Here is a 14835-nt window from a genome sequence, read left to right on the forward strand (position 1 = left end):
CAAGCTGTTAGCAACACCAAAGGACCAGGATCCGTAACCAAGAAGGGTGGATACTGTGCAGATGGGCAGATTGCACAATACTCTGTGACGACCTGATAGGCCAGGGCGTCACAGAAGAAGAAGCCAAGAGGGCAGAAGCAGAAGCCCTTGCAAGAGCAGAAGCAGCTAAAGCAGAAGCAAAGAGGGCAGAAGCAGAAGCCCTTGCGAGAGCAGAAACATTAGCCAAGAGGGCAGAAGCGGAGGCTCGGATATAGATTCTTAGGTCTCAGATGGAAGAGGAAGTTGCGCTAGCTAAAGTAAAGCGGGCTTTACACGTTACGACATCGGTAACAATATAAAAACGGGGTCACATCGTTAGTGACGCACATCCGGCGCCGTTACTGACATCGCAGCGTGTAAACCCTAGGAGCGACGATCACCGATCACAAAAACGTCAAAAATCGTTGATTGGTGACACGTCGCTCATTTCCATAATATCGCTGCTGCCATCGGTACGATGTTGTTTGTTGTTCCTGCAGCACCACACATCGCTGTGTGTAACACCACAGGAACAACAAACATCTCCTTATCTGCGTCCACCGGCAATGCGGAAGGAAGGAGGTGGGCGGGATGTTATGTCCTGCTCATTTCCCCCCGTCCGCTTCTATTGGCTGGCCACTTAGTGAAGTCGCAATGACGCCTAACGCACCTCCCCCTTGAGGGAGGGATTGTTCGGCAGTCACAGCGACGTTGACGACCAGGTATGTGCGTGTGAAGCTGCCATAGCGATAATGTTCGCTACGGCAGCGATCACACAATATCGCACGTATGATGGGAGTGGGTGCTATCGCGCTCAACATCACTAGCCGATGCTAGCGATGTCGCAGCATGTAAAGCCCGCTTTAGACTACTTGAGCAGGCATTGAACCAAGATCCTGATCCAGTTTACTTGCCACCACTGGAAACAGACAATCCAGTTGATTGCACTAGAGATTATGTGCAGAATCAGTTACCTACACCAACCCTGGTTTCTAGGACCGTCCAAACCAACACCGCCGAAACCTCCAACTCAGCCCTACCAGTGCCAGTGCTGTCCACAGCACCCATGCAAGTCAATAACAGTCACCAAGAGGTGCTTTCTCAAACACAGTCACTACAGCAAGATGGCAACCTAGTGGTTCCAGACCCTCCTCCACAGCTCAAGAAGCAGCAGTCATCAGAATCTACAGAAGCTAAACCACAGCTCAATCCTGCAGCAACATCATTCTACCCGGGAGCATCTTACCCTTTCACGCCAGGCAGTTCATATGCCCCAGTGGCATCACGAGTGGTCGTGGCAACAAGCCATGAGAAATCAGATATGTCTGAGTTTGCCAGGTTCATGGTGAGCAGAGCTAATCAACACTTGTCTCATAAAATTTGATTATCGTGCAGAGAGCTACAGGGCCTGGAAAGCAACTTTCAAGGCAGCCATCGCCAATCTCAACCTAACTGCAGAACAGGAACTCGACCTCATGATCAAGTGGTTGGGCCCAGGCTCTAGAAACCATATCAAGAACCTCAGAACCGTCTATGTGGGACAAGCAGAAGCAGGTCTTGCTGCTGCCTGGCAAAGACTGGAACGCACCTTTGGCAGCACAAAAGTGATAAAGAAAGCCCTATTCAAGAGACTGCAGAACATCCCAAAGATCAACCTTAAGGAAGTCCACAAGCTTCAAGACTTAAGTGATCTGCTCATGGAGCTGGAGCTCGCCAAAAGAGATCCTCGTCTGTTTGGGGTATGCTATCTGGAGACAGCCCATGGAGTGAACCCAATCGTGGTGAAGCTGCCATACACTCTGCAGGAGAAGTGGGTAATGTCAGTCTCAAGGTACAAAAGAGTGCATGACGTCACCTTTCCAGCATTTATTCACTTCTGCAGGTTCATTGACGAGCAGGCCCAGATGAGGAACGACCCCAGCCTTGATTTCCCCCAGTTCAACACTGCAGCTCCTACAACATCATCATCAAGGTATGAAGGCGTCATACAGGAACGCAGAAATATTAAGAACACTGTGAGTGTTAGGAAGACTGAGCTACCATCACCTGCAGCACCCACAGATAAACAGTACACCATCTCATCACGAGATAAGTCTTTCAATCAAGAGTGTCCCATCCATAAAAAACCGCACTCACTGAACAAGTGCAGAGGGTTTAGATCCAAAACCCTACAGGAGCGCAAGAAAGTCCTCACTGAGCTTGGAGTATGTTTTAAATGCTGCACATCAATCGAGCACATGGCCAAGGACTGTAAATCCATCATCAAGTGTGAGGAGTGTCACAGCGTAAAACACGCCTCAGCCATGCACCCAACCCAGCTAGCTAGAGACACACCGGCTGCAGTTACCACCGCTCCCACTCCAAGTCATGGCAGGGAGCCCAAGAATCAGACTGACACCACCACAGCCGTCTCCTGCTCATGCTCAGAGGTATGTGGAGAGGGCCAAATGGAGACATGTTGTGCCCGAATATGCCTAATCAAGGTTTATCCAGAGGGATACCCAGAGAAAACAATGAAGGTGTATGCCATCATAGACGACCAAAGCAACCGGTCCCTAGCAGGATCCAAATTCTTTGAAGCCTTTGGAATTAAAGGACCGTCAGAACCCTACACCTTGAACACCTGCTCGGGTCACATAGAGACTAGTGGCAGAAGAGCCCAGGGATTCATCGCTTCTCCTATCAATGGCAAGACCGAAATACCTCTACCAATGCTCGTTGAATATGACCAAATACCCAACCACGGGGATGAGATTCCTACCCCCGAAGCTGTACTTCATCAACCACACCTAAGGCACCTAGCTAGTGTTATTCCACCTATGGACAACAATGCAGAGATACTTCTGCTCGGCAGAGATAATTTAAGGGTACACAAGGTGCAACAACAGTGTAATGGGCCTGATTATGCACCATACGCTCAGAGACTGGACTTGGGATGGGTAGTCATAGGAAATGTGTGCGTTGATCTATTAGGAATTGACTCCTTCAAGACTTATATGCGCGAAGATGGACGCACAACCTGCTTAAAGCCATGTCCTTATCACTATGGAGGGAAAAAGAAGTCTCTACACTCCATACAGCTACCTGACATCGTTTCTTATCTGCATATCGACAACTTGGGAAGATCAGTCTTCCGCACAACCAAGAATAATGATAAAGTAGCCTCAACAGTAGAGGACAGAGAATTTGTCAAAATAATGGACTCTGAGTTTTCAAAGGACGAAACCAACCACTGGGTCTCTCCATTACCCTTCCAATCTACCAGGATAAGACTCACAAACAACCGAGAACAAGCTCAGACCAGGTGTAATTCTCTTCAGCGTTCCATGAACATGAAGCCTGGAATGAGAGAACACAGCGTCGCCTTTATGGACAAGGAAGTCTGCAACAACCTTGCAGAACCTGTACTAACTGAACTGAATCCAGCAGAATACACCACTAGACCTATGTCTATTAGTTCTTTTGCTAACTCTTCTTGGCTTACAGGTCCAGAGTTCTTCCTGAGACAGTCAGAAAAAAATGTCCAGGAAGCCTTCAGCATCTTAGATCCAGACAACAATCCAGAAGTCCAAGCTGAAGTCAACACCCTGGCCACTAGTGCAGAAAAAACTTCCAACCTCTGTTGCCAATGTTTTGAACATTTCTCCAGCTGGATGAGGCTCGTCAGGACTGTCGCTAGGTTAGTGCATATCACCAGATGTTATCGTAAGGACCTTGAAGATAAAGACTGTCATCGCTGGCATGTCTGCCACAAGCCCCTTTCTGCTGAGGAGTGAGGACATCTCCCATAGTGAGTTACTCATAATACGCCGCCTCAACAGAGTGAATTCGCCACAGAATGGAAGTGTTTATACAACAAACAGCAGATTCCATTAAGAAGCCCTCTTGCCAATTTAAACCCAGTTATGCCAGTTCCGGCTTACTGAGAGTTGGTTGCCATTTAAACAAAGCTCATCTCAGAGTTGCAGAACAAATTCCTCTCATCCTTCCCACCAAACATCATGTTACAGTCTTGCTGATCCGACACCACCATGAAAGGACTGAACACCAAAGCAGGCAAATTACTGAGGGCATGTTACGGTCTGCAGGCCTCTGGATTATCGAAATGAAGAGATGTGTGGCACAAATACTGTACAACTATGTAAACTGTCGTAAAGTGAGGGGAAAACAACTGCACCAACAAATGGCTGATTTTCCTACAGACTGTCTACAGAGCCATCTTCCACTTACGTTGGCCTAGACATCTTCGGGCCATGGATGGTGTCTACACACAAAACTTGCAGCTGCCACGCAAAACAGAGGGCATTGGGCTGTTGCCCGTCGAGAGCGTCCCTACGGATGAATGTACCGGACCTGAACTTGGGTCATCCTTCTTGTTTTCGACTCACTTGATGTTTGTTTTTGCATTTAACATGCCTTTCCTTTCAGGTTATATTACGGACTCAATAGTGAAATCCCCAAAAGTGAATTTCAGACGGGGAGTGTGCTGTTCCTACCTGTTTTCTTTAAAACCTTTAATTACATATCTACTGTTATTTAATTAATGTTATTCAATGTATATACGTTCATGCTTGTCCTTTTCTGCCATCTACTGGTCAGACCATTCTGTTTCCCTGGTTATTTTTAGTCCAGCCTGTGGGAGTGTTTTCAGCCCTACATGTGACCTCACATCCTGACTCCAAGTTAATTTCACTTTTAGTCAGTGCATCATGAGGAGCACATCTTTCCTTTGGGCTTCAGAAAGGAAAAGTTTTTGACCACAGTAGCGGTCTAGGACAACCATCACAAGACTACCACAGTTACAGCCACTTGAACCACTGGATTGCTGCATGTTTTCATTCATGGAGGAAAAAATAAACCACCGTTGCTTCACCTCAGCATGTGTACATTTGAATCCATCCACCCTGGAGTGCTCTGGTCATGTCTGCCTCACCTAGTGGAAACGAAGGTAAGACTCCACACATCTCTACCCAACTACCTGCCTTCAATTGCCTCTAAGTGGGGACAGAACAATTAATGTCAGTTGATTAATCAGTAACGCAACTGACATGAGTACAATTTCCCTGTGTGATTTTGTATTATTGGAATAATAGGTCTTATATGGTTCTACCAATTTGTGTACTATCTCTCTCGATCATGTGGTCTGATAGGAGTATCACGGGAAACCGTTTTTTCTAGCCGCACTTGTCACCATTCCAGAGATGTAAATTAAAACATCCAAGTTGTTATTGAGAACGCTAAATACAGGTCAAAGCGTTTCTGGGGTCACAACCCCCTTCTTCAGGACAGAAATAGCACTGACAAGGATAGTAGCTATATATATATATATATATATATGTATATATATATATATATATATATATAGCTATACGTGCAGATTTTATCCAAGTGCCCATTTTTTATAAGTGCCCAGCAGTTATACATGGCATGAACTAACACTCATCTCTCTTCATACAGGTATATACATTTAATCACATCTTCTGTATTATAACTCCATTAAGCCTAAAAGCACTGGTATATCTATTTATCTCATCTTATTGAGTTTGTTTTTGGATGCTGAAATCTTATCTCACTTGTTCATTTGTTTTATAATCCATATTAGCATGCGAGCATGTTTGTTGTCACTGCAACGTATTGCCTCCTGTTGTCTTAAGTTAGCTGATTAGTTGATTAACAAGCTAAAATGACCCAAATCTAAGCATAAACCTTCCTATATAACTACTGTAGACCTAGCTAAGTGGAAGCATATGTGTCATTTTATCCAACTGCCGATTTTTATAAGTGCCCAGCAGTTATACATGGCAGTTATACAGGGCAGGAGACAGGTAAGTCATGAAAGACATTCTATCAAACTTGCTTCGACTTCATTTGTGTTGCAAAATGTTTTCACAATATGCAGTTGTTTCACTTCTTTGCTAGCTGCTTCAATCCCTCATATCTACTGCTCTTTCACACACCCAATGCACTCAATCAATATCAGTCCCTCTCTCCTCCCCTCTCCTGTGTAGGGCTCACATTCTCCATCTATCAGTCCCTCTCTCCTCCCCTCTCCTGTGTAGGGCTCACATTCTCCATCTATCAGTCCCTCTCTCCTCCCCTCTCCTGTGTAGGGCTCACATTCTCCATCTATCAGTCCCTCTCTCCTCCCCTCTCCTGTGTAGGGCTCACATTCTCCATCTATCAGTCCCTCTCTCCTCCCCTCTCCTGTGTAGGGCTCACATTCTCCATCTATCAGTCCCTCTCTCCTCCCCTCTCCTGTGTAGGGCTCACATTCTCCATCTATCAGTCCCTCTCTCCTCCCCTCTCCTGTGTAGGGATCACATTCTCCATCTATCAGTCCCTCTCTCCTCCCCTCTCCTATGTACAGCTCTCGTGGTCTTTTCAAACCATCCAGAACCATTCACTCCCACCATGAAACGTAACAGACACTCTCATAAATCTCTTAACCACATGCTCACTCTCTATTCTAATTCTCCTTGTAGCAAACGATATTGCACCTAATCCAGGCCCTTCTCTTGTCCTGACTCTGCTGTAGAACATTATAATGAAACACTACAAAATGCTCTGGATGAAGCTGCACCTGCTACACACAGAGCAACTCTACAGACGGCAGCAGCCCTGGATGAAGCTGCACCTGTTACACACAGAGCAACTCTACAGACGGCAGCAGCCCTGGATGAAGCTACACCTGCTACACACAGAGCAACTCGGCACAGGCGGCGGCAGCCCTGGATGAAGTTGCACCTGCTACACACAGAGCCACTCTGCACAGACGGCGATAGCCCTGGATGAAGCTGCACCTGCTACACACAGAGCAACTCTACAGACGGCGACAGCCCTGGATGAAGCTGCACCTGCTACACACAGAGCAACTCTACAGACGGCAGCAGCCCTGGATGAAGCTGCACCTGCTACACACAGAGCAACTCTACAGACGGCAGCAGCCCTGGATGAAGCTGCACCTGTTACACACAGAGCAACTCTACAGACGGCAGCAGCCCTGGATGAAGCTGCACCTGCTACACACAGAGCAACTCTACAGACGGCAGCAGCCCTGGATGAAGCTACACCTGTTACACACAGAGCAACTCTACAGACGGCAGCAGCCCTGGATGAAGCTGTGCCTGCTACACACAGAACAACTCTGCACAGACGGCGGCAGCCCTGGATGAAGCTGCACCTGCTACACACAGAGCAACTCTGCACAGACGGCGACAGCCCTGGATGAAGCTGCACCTGCTACACACAGAGCAACTCTACAGACGGCGACAGCCCTGGATGAAGCTGCACCTGCTACACACAGAGCAACTCTACAGACAGCAACAGCCCTGGATGAAGCTGCACCTGCTACACACAGAGCCACTCTGCACAGACGAAAGCAGCCCTGGATGAAGCTGCACCTGCTACACACAGAGCCACTCTACACAGACTGTGGCAGACCTGGATGAAGGTGCACCTGCTACACACAGAGCCACTCTACACAGACGGCATCAGCCCTGGATGAAGCTGCACCTGCTACACACAGAGCAACTCTACAGACAGCGACAGCCCTGGATGAAGCTGCACCTGCTACACACAGAGCCACTCTGCACAGACGGCGGAAGACCTGGATGAAGGTGCACCTGCTACACACAGAGCCACTCTGCACAGACGACGGCAGCCCTGGATGAAGCTGCACCTGCTACACACAGAGCCACTCTACACAGACTGCGGCAGACCTGGATGAAGGTGCACCTGCTACACATAGAGCAACTCAGCACAGACGACGGCAGCCCTGGATGAAGCTACACCTGCTACACACAGAGCCACTCTGTTCAGACTGCAGCAGCCCTGGATGAAGCTGCACCTGCTACACACACAGCCACTCTGCACAGACGGCAGCAGACCTGGATGAAGCTGCACCTGCTACACACAGAGCTGCAAGCCCCTGCGCATGGGTCGGGCCCCGCGAGACCTTCTGGACACTGCCCACCACTGGCAATCTGGGTGGAAGGTCCTGCGGTGACTTGGCCTGGGGTGCTGCCTTGCAGCGGCAACCCGGCGCAACCTCAGCCGAGGTGTGGGGAATGGGCACAGGGGTCCTCTCCCGCCGGACCTCTGCTTCCTCCTGCGTGAGATGGGCTACCGGGGCTGATGCGGGGTCAGGCACGATCAGCGGCGCCTCCAGTACAGCTTCCACAACGGGCTCGGCCTTCGGCGTCTTCCAAAGAAGCGGTGCTGCACGGTCACGGGCCTCGGCTGCAGATCAGTCCGCCTGGGCGGATGGGCGGGGTACCGCTACCGGTGGGGGTGATAGCGGGCCTAGTGGCGGGGCAGCAGCAGCCAACACGGGTAGCGGGGAAGGTAGCAGGGCGAGCGGGTGTAGACCGAGCCCCTCGGCCGCGATGACCGACCCACTTGGGGTACAGGGGCATGGGTCACTTACCCTCTCCTCTAAGACTCCCTCCACCTCGCGTCTCCGTATGGCCGCCACCACCTCCGCCATGTCGGCCTCCCACTCCTCCAAGAGGAGTTGCATCCGAATCTGCAGCCGCTGTTGGAGCTGAGCGGTCCGGACCTCCACCCACGCCGCGGTTCCAGGCTGGTACAGCGCTGCGGGACGGCTGGTACATTTCTGCGAAGGCCTCTTCCAGGAACCAACAACAAGATGGCCGCAGGGTCCTGGCGTCCCTGCTTTTATAGCCGCGGGCTACATGCGGCCAGACGCCATCAGTCCCCTTTAGTCTTTTTCCGGCTCCTCCTCTACAGGGGCGGGGTTTCGGCTTTTGAGCCTCCACTGCTCGAGGAGACGCTCGAGCGGGGACTTTTCGCGCCCAAAATGGCGGCTTCTCAAAATTTTTGGCCGGACACCTCCGGCGGTCACAAGGCGCACCTCTACCAGACGGCAGAGCGGTAAGATCCTGTTCGTGACGCTAACTTGTCACGGGCGGAGGAGGGGACGCTGCGCTCACCCACTGCTCGGGTCCGGCTGCTGCTGCTGCTGCTGCTGCTACTGCTCGGTGGTGGCTCAAGCGGTGGGCTGGATCCCGGGGACTCGAGTGGCGTTCCTCGCCCGTGAGTGAAAGGGGGGTGGTGTGGTTTGGGTTTAGGGATATTGTCCGTGACGCCACCCACGGTTGTGGTGAGGTTGTGACACCACCGCTGCTCTGGACGGGGATCCCGGGAGCGATGACAGGGAGCAGCTTCGATGTTGGTTCTCCCCTCCATGGGTAGGAGGGTTGGTTGTCCCGGGGCCCGGTGAGGGGTATGGATGTAGGGCAGGCGGGTTACGGGGCCTGGTGAGGTGCAGGGTCGCGGGGGCAGCGCTGTGCCGCACGGCACGGTGGTACTCACTCAGCCAATGATGAATGCAAAGTCTCCGGTAAAACAAACGGCTGGATGGACGGGTCCCACAGACGGCTGCGGTGTTTCTCCTCCCAGCAGGTTGATGGTGACTGCCTTTCCCTGCACCTGTGTAGTGTGTACGGTTCCAATGGGTTCCCACCGGTAACCCGCTCCCCAGCTTGGATGGGTGCTGAAGGAGCCCCTTTTGCCCACAGGCTCTGGCCCTGGGAACTGTAGCCTTGGCGGTGACTGTGTTTCCCTCTACGGTTTGAGCTGTTGCCTTCAATCGGGTCTTGGCTGCTGGGAAATCCCGGAGGTTCCCTTCGCTAACGGATTTGACCAACTTTTCGGCGACTCCTAGCCTGGTCGGGGTCCGTAAGCCCTGCCGGATGGTGCTGGCTTCTCTTTGCTCACCGGTCCGGTACCGCCGGGCCACCGCCCGTCCACGATCCTTACGGTTTGCTCCAATAGGCCTCTCCTGCAGACGGTCACCACCGTCTGCCAACCTTGCTGTACCGTCCGGGCCACACACCCGGACGCTGTCAGTCTGCTCCTCTACCACTTCACTCCAAAACTGATTTGCTCCTCAACTCAACTGTTTTCCCGCCTCCAGGACTGTGAACTCCTCGGTGGGCGGGACCAACAGCCTGGCCCACCCCCTGGTGTGGTCATCAGCCCCTGGAGGAAGGCAACAAGGATTTTTGTTTGGCTTCGGTGTGCCTAACCGGGGTGTGGGGTGTGTTGGTGTAGTTCCTGTGACGACCTGGCTTGTCCAGGGCGCCACATCAGGATCCAGCAATTTGCAGTATTTGGACGCAGCTCAAAACGCTACAAGTAGCATTTTTGAAAAAAGTAAAAAAACTGCAAGTCGCTGGATCCTCACTATAAAGCACGAAAATGCATGTGAACGCATGTTGAGTCCATTGCAAATGCATTGAAATGAAAACGCATTTGCACTGGATCGTTTTTGCGTTAAAAAAAACGTTTATGATGGATGTTAAAAAAACGTAGTGTGAAAGCCGCCTTACCGATCCAATAGATAAAGCTATAAACCCTCACGTCACTTTTAGGGATGCAGCTTTTTGGTAAATAATGAACAGTTACATTTTACCCCACAAAGCTACGTCTGTCCCTCTGCTGTTTGCACTTATTCTGTGAGGTGTCTGGAATTTTGATTTCAATAGACCGAATTGCCGTATTTCCGCACGTTTGTGTCCTCACCTCAGCAGATTGTGCGCTGATTCTTTGTATTTCCAAGGACATTTCTGGAGGTCGTTCATGTATTTCCTGAAGGTTTGGGCTTTGATTCTGCAAGAGAAAAAAAAAGATGAACACAAGATTCATTGGTCGTCATCATCATCCTCCGCACTGTGTCCACGGCCGGGGTAAGGGGACCTTCGTTATCGGTCTCTGTCCAAGCTGGCTATTAGGGAAACCTATTGATCAAGTTCTAAAATCCCAGTAATCCAGAATGCAAAAAAGAATAGTTCTATTCCAGAAAATCATGTGTACTATGGAGGCGTCTGGGGACCGTCATGGGTCCTCCCGGAGACAGATCCTCATGGCATGATTGGGGTGGGGTCTTGCAACGCGTCCTTATAACATTAAAGAATGAGCATCTAGAGACATTTTCCCTCCTCCAGCATGACGTCTGTTCACCGTCTATACCTAAGCCCATCCTGACCAAGCACAGCAGAGGCATCGTTACAATGTATCAGTGGTAGATTGTCCCTCTGGAGACATGTGCTAAGCAACAGGAAGAAATACTGTGGAAACTAGGAGGTGCCACAGCCACAGTTAAATGCTTCCTGTAAGAAGATTTGTACCAGTCTGCTGCCATAAAGCTCAATTTATAATATCAATATGAAACAAGAGAAATACATCATTAGAAGGAAATACTTTTTTTTAACATTTTTAATATGTTTTAATTATTTTAACTAACTCCTAAAAACAAAGCTAAACTCCATATGCTGCACATACATTATATATATATATAAAATACCATATAAATCTATAAATGATGGATACTGTAGCTTTAATAGCAAAATGGCTAAATTATCTCTGTCTATTTAAAGGAAAAAATAGTCATGAAATGGTTAACAGATCAATGAAATGCCAAATACAAAGTATCACAGTGTGTGAACACAATGGCTTTTTGATGGGCTTTCTGCTCTGAGAACCACCTGACGAAGCACAAATAAGTAAATTCAGGGAAAAAACTAAAACGCCTGTGTGACACCTCTGGACTATCAGGTCGCCACAGGGTACTGCACAATCTACCCTTCCGTGCAGTATTCCTCCTCCCTCTTGGTTCTAGGTCCATATCAAAATAGTGTTGCCTCCAACAGCAAATCAAATCCTAGATCCACCCTGCATCACACCCACCAGGCACACGAGTGGACAGCTTGAGTAGAATAGAGTCGCCCACCTGGGGGGTCAGGGAGGGGAGGTGAGGAGTGTAGTCAGTGGAGAAGTAGTGAGTAGTCAGGGAGAGTGAGAGAGAGGAGGTCAGGAGCGGTGGCTCCTAGAGAAGCTGTCTAGGTTGCAGACAGTGGGCTGGGCCTTGAGGAGTCGGACCCCCAGTCGCAGAGGATTGTGGCAAGGTGCCTGGACCTGTCGAGGAGGACAGCCAGCAGCCTACCACTGTCACCAGTCCGGGACCGAAGGAACGATGGGGTACACGGACCCTAGGTCGGGGAGTAGCTTCAGGCAACCCGACAATTCACCTGAGGAGAACGGAGTCTTTATGATCTGTTCCCACCCGCTCCAGAATTGGGGCATTAGCGCAACGAGGGGGATAGGACTTTCCGATCCAAAATGGTCCAGAAAATCCCAAGCGTGAGCCCTGAGAGCAAGCTCCCACACTTAGTCACAGTGGGGAGCGGGGCCCGGCAAGTTCCATACTACTGGGCCACTACGTTGAAGTTAAACTTAGTGCCAGGAGGCAGGTCACGGATCACCAGGCAACACTATAGGGGACGGGACTTTGACGAGCTCCCCTCACCGGCAGCGGTACCCAGAGAATTGGTTTACCCGATTTTAAGCATCTGCTTATCAACTTAGTGAGTACGAGAGTGACCCCTGCACCCCACGGCACCCCATACTGAGTCCCGGGGTATTCCCCCTACCCGTGGAGGGCTACGACACCTGGCTGCCCCAATTCATCACCCCGGGAACTCCCAACGGCAGCGGCAGTACTCCCCAAATTACCGTACCCCACGGGTGGCGTCACGAACTATACATCAACTCCCCTGTAAATATCCCCTTTCATTTGAGTTGCCGCATGACCCCGGGTCCGGAGACCCTCGAGCTACAGTGAGCCCAGATCCGAGCAGCTCAGCTGCTTCCACGGGGGCGGCACACCTGCATTTCCTGAAGTGTCTTCCTAGTCCTCGCATTGTCAGGTCTTGTAGATTGTCTTGGGTGGCTTTTCTATACTACCCGTGTGATGATTATATTATGTGAGTAGATTTGATAAATATATATATTCTTACCTCTTTAGTGATTTGTGTAGGATCGCGTGTCTGATTGCGGCACATTGTGTCGGTGGCAGTTGTTTGTTCTTCATCTGATTCCTGGAGAGAGAAGACGGGAATCATTTCCCTACAAGTGTTCCCCTCCTCCTGGATACATAGAATGACAGATATGGGATAGATATGGAGATATTTCTATAGACGTTACCAGAGGTAGGTTCCTATCCTGTTCTGTAGGTTGTGGTAGAATCCATGTAGGACCATCAGCATGAAGATGGAGAGACACCAGCCCCACCGCATGCTGCACCCTGACTGACACCTGAGACGATCATTACTGCACCTGGAGACATCTCTCCCTCCTCCTCTTTATCACCAGGAGTTTCCGCAAAGAACTTCATTCATGTGTCAATACTAATAATTAATGATAGACATGGAACAATGTCCAGTGCTCGGATTCTGCTGAATAGGGTCAGAGTTCAATTATGCAGAGTTTAGAGCCATCAGGCAGACCAGATCTTGGCAGTACACATAGTGGGTAGGCTATGAGTAGGTGCAATCCTGCAGGAGCTCTTACGTATGGCATGACCTGGCGTGATCTGCTGGACCCTCAGTGCCAAGCTCAGGTCTATGCCTTGTCAGAGGTTCTGAATTTCTGCTGCCTGAGCAGATAGTGTCAGGGGCAGGAAGAGTTGAGAGGCACTTGTGGCCAGACAGCCAGCTGCTACTTTGCACAGTGGCAAGAGAGACCCCAGTGCTAAAGAGCTACTACTGGTGGGCATAAGTAATTGGTGGTGATGTTCTTGCTACTTTTGGTAGTGGTGGGGATAACTTTGCTATTGGTGGTGAATCGGTGATGTTTATGAAACTTGTGCTGCACCCTGCTCCTGGTAATTCATCTGGCACTGTTGGGGATGCCCCTTCTACTGGTTGCAGTGCAATTGATACTGGTGGTGATGATACTGCTACTGGTGGTGATGATACTGCTACTGGTAGTGATGATACTGCTACTGGTGGTGATGATACTGCTACTGGTGGTGATGATACTGCTACTGGTGGTGATGATACTGCTACTGGTGGTGATGATACTGCTACTGGTGGTGATGATACTGCTACTGGTGGTGATGATACTGCTACTGGTGGTGATGATACTTCTACTGGTGGTGATAATACTGCTACTAGTGATGATGATACTGCTACTGGTGATGATACTGCTACTGGTGGTGAGGATACTGCTACTGGTGATTATACTGCTACTGGTGGTGATGATACTGCTACTGGTGGTGATGATACTGCTACTAGTGATGATGATACTTCTACTGGTGGTGATGATACTTCTACTGGTGGTGATAATACTTCTACTGGAGGCCATATAATACTGCTACTGGTGGTGATGATACTTCTACTGGTGGTGATAATACTGCTACTGGTGGTGATGATACTTCTACTGGTGGTGATGATATTTCTACTGGTGGTGATGACACTGCTACTGGTGGTGATGATACTGCTACTGGTGGTGATGATACTTCTACTGGTGGTGATAATACTGCTACTGGTGGTGATAATACTGCTACTGGTGGTGATAATACTGCTACTGGTGGTGATGATACTGCTACTGGTGGTGATGATACTGCTACTGGTGGTGATGATATTTCTACTGGTGGTGATGATACTGCTACTGGTGGTGATAATACTGCTACTGGTGGTGATAATACTGCTACTGGTGGTGATGATACTGCTACTGGTGGTGATAATACTGCTACTGGTGGTGATAATACTGCTACTGGTGGTGATGATACTGCTACTGGTGGTGAGGATACTGCTACTGGTGGTGATGATACTTCTACTGGTGGTGATAATACTGCTACTGGTGGTGATAATACTGCTACTGGTGGTGATAATACTGCTACTGGTGGTGATGATACTGCTACTGGTGGTGATGATACTTCTACTGGTGGTGATAATACTGCTACTGGTGGTGATGATACTGCTACTGGTGGTGATGATACTTCTACTGGTGGTG

The 14835-nt window shown here is 49.7% G+C and overlaps 1 protein-coding gene across 1 annotated transcript in view; it reads right to left on the reverse strand.

Moving 5' to 3' along the window:
- LOC142302177 (alpha-2,8-sialyltransferase 8F-like) overlaps positions 1-13160 on the reverse strand; it is a 46940-nt gene extending 33780 nt beyond the window's left edge. The window contains exons 1-3 of the mRNA XM_075343261.1: positions 13024-13160; positions 12837-12917; positions 10564-10650 (exon numbers count right to left, since the gene is read on the reverse strand). Of these exons, the coding sequence (XP_075199376.1) occupies positions 10564-10650; positions 12837-12917; positions 13024-13115 (260 nt within the window). The 5' untranslated portion in view covers positions 13116-13160. The remainder of the gene's footprint in view (positions 1-10563; positions 10651-12836; positions 12918-13023) is intronic.
- Positions 13161-14835: the final 1675 nt, after the last annotated feature.

This window comes from Anomaloglossus baeobatrachus, chromosome 4 (assembly GCF_048569485.1).
Source record: "Anomaloglossus baeobatrachus isolate aAnoBae1 chromosome 4, aAnoBae1.hap1, whole genome shotgun sequence".
Taxonomy (NCBI): Eukaryota; Metazoa; Chordata; class Amphibia; order Anura; family Aromobatidae; genus Anomaloglossus; species Anomaloglossus baeobatrachus.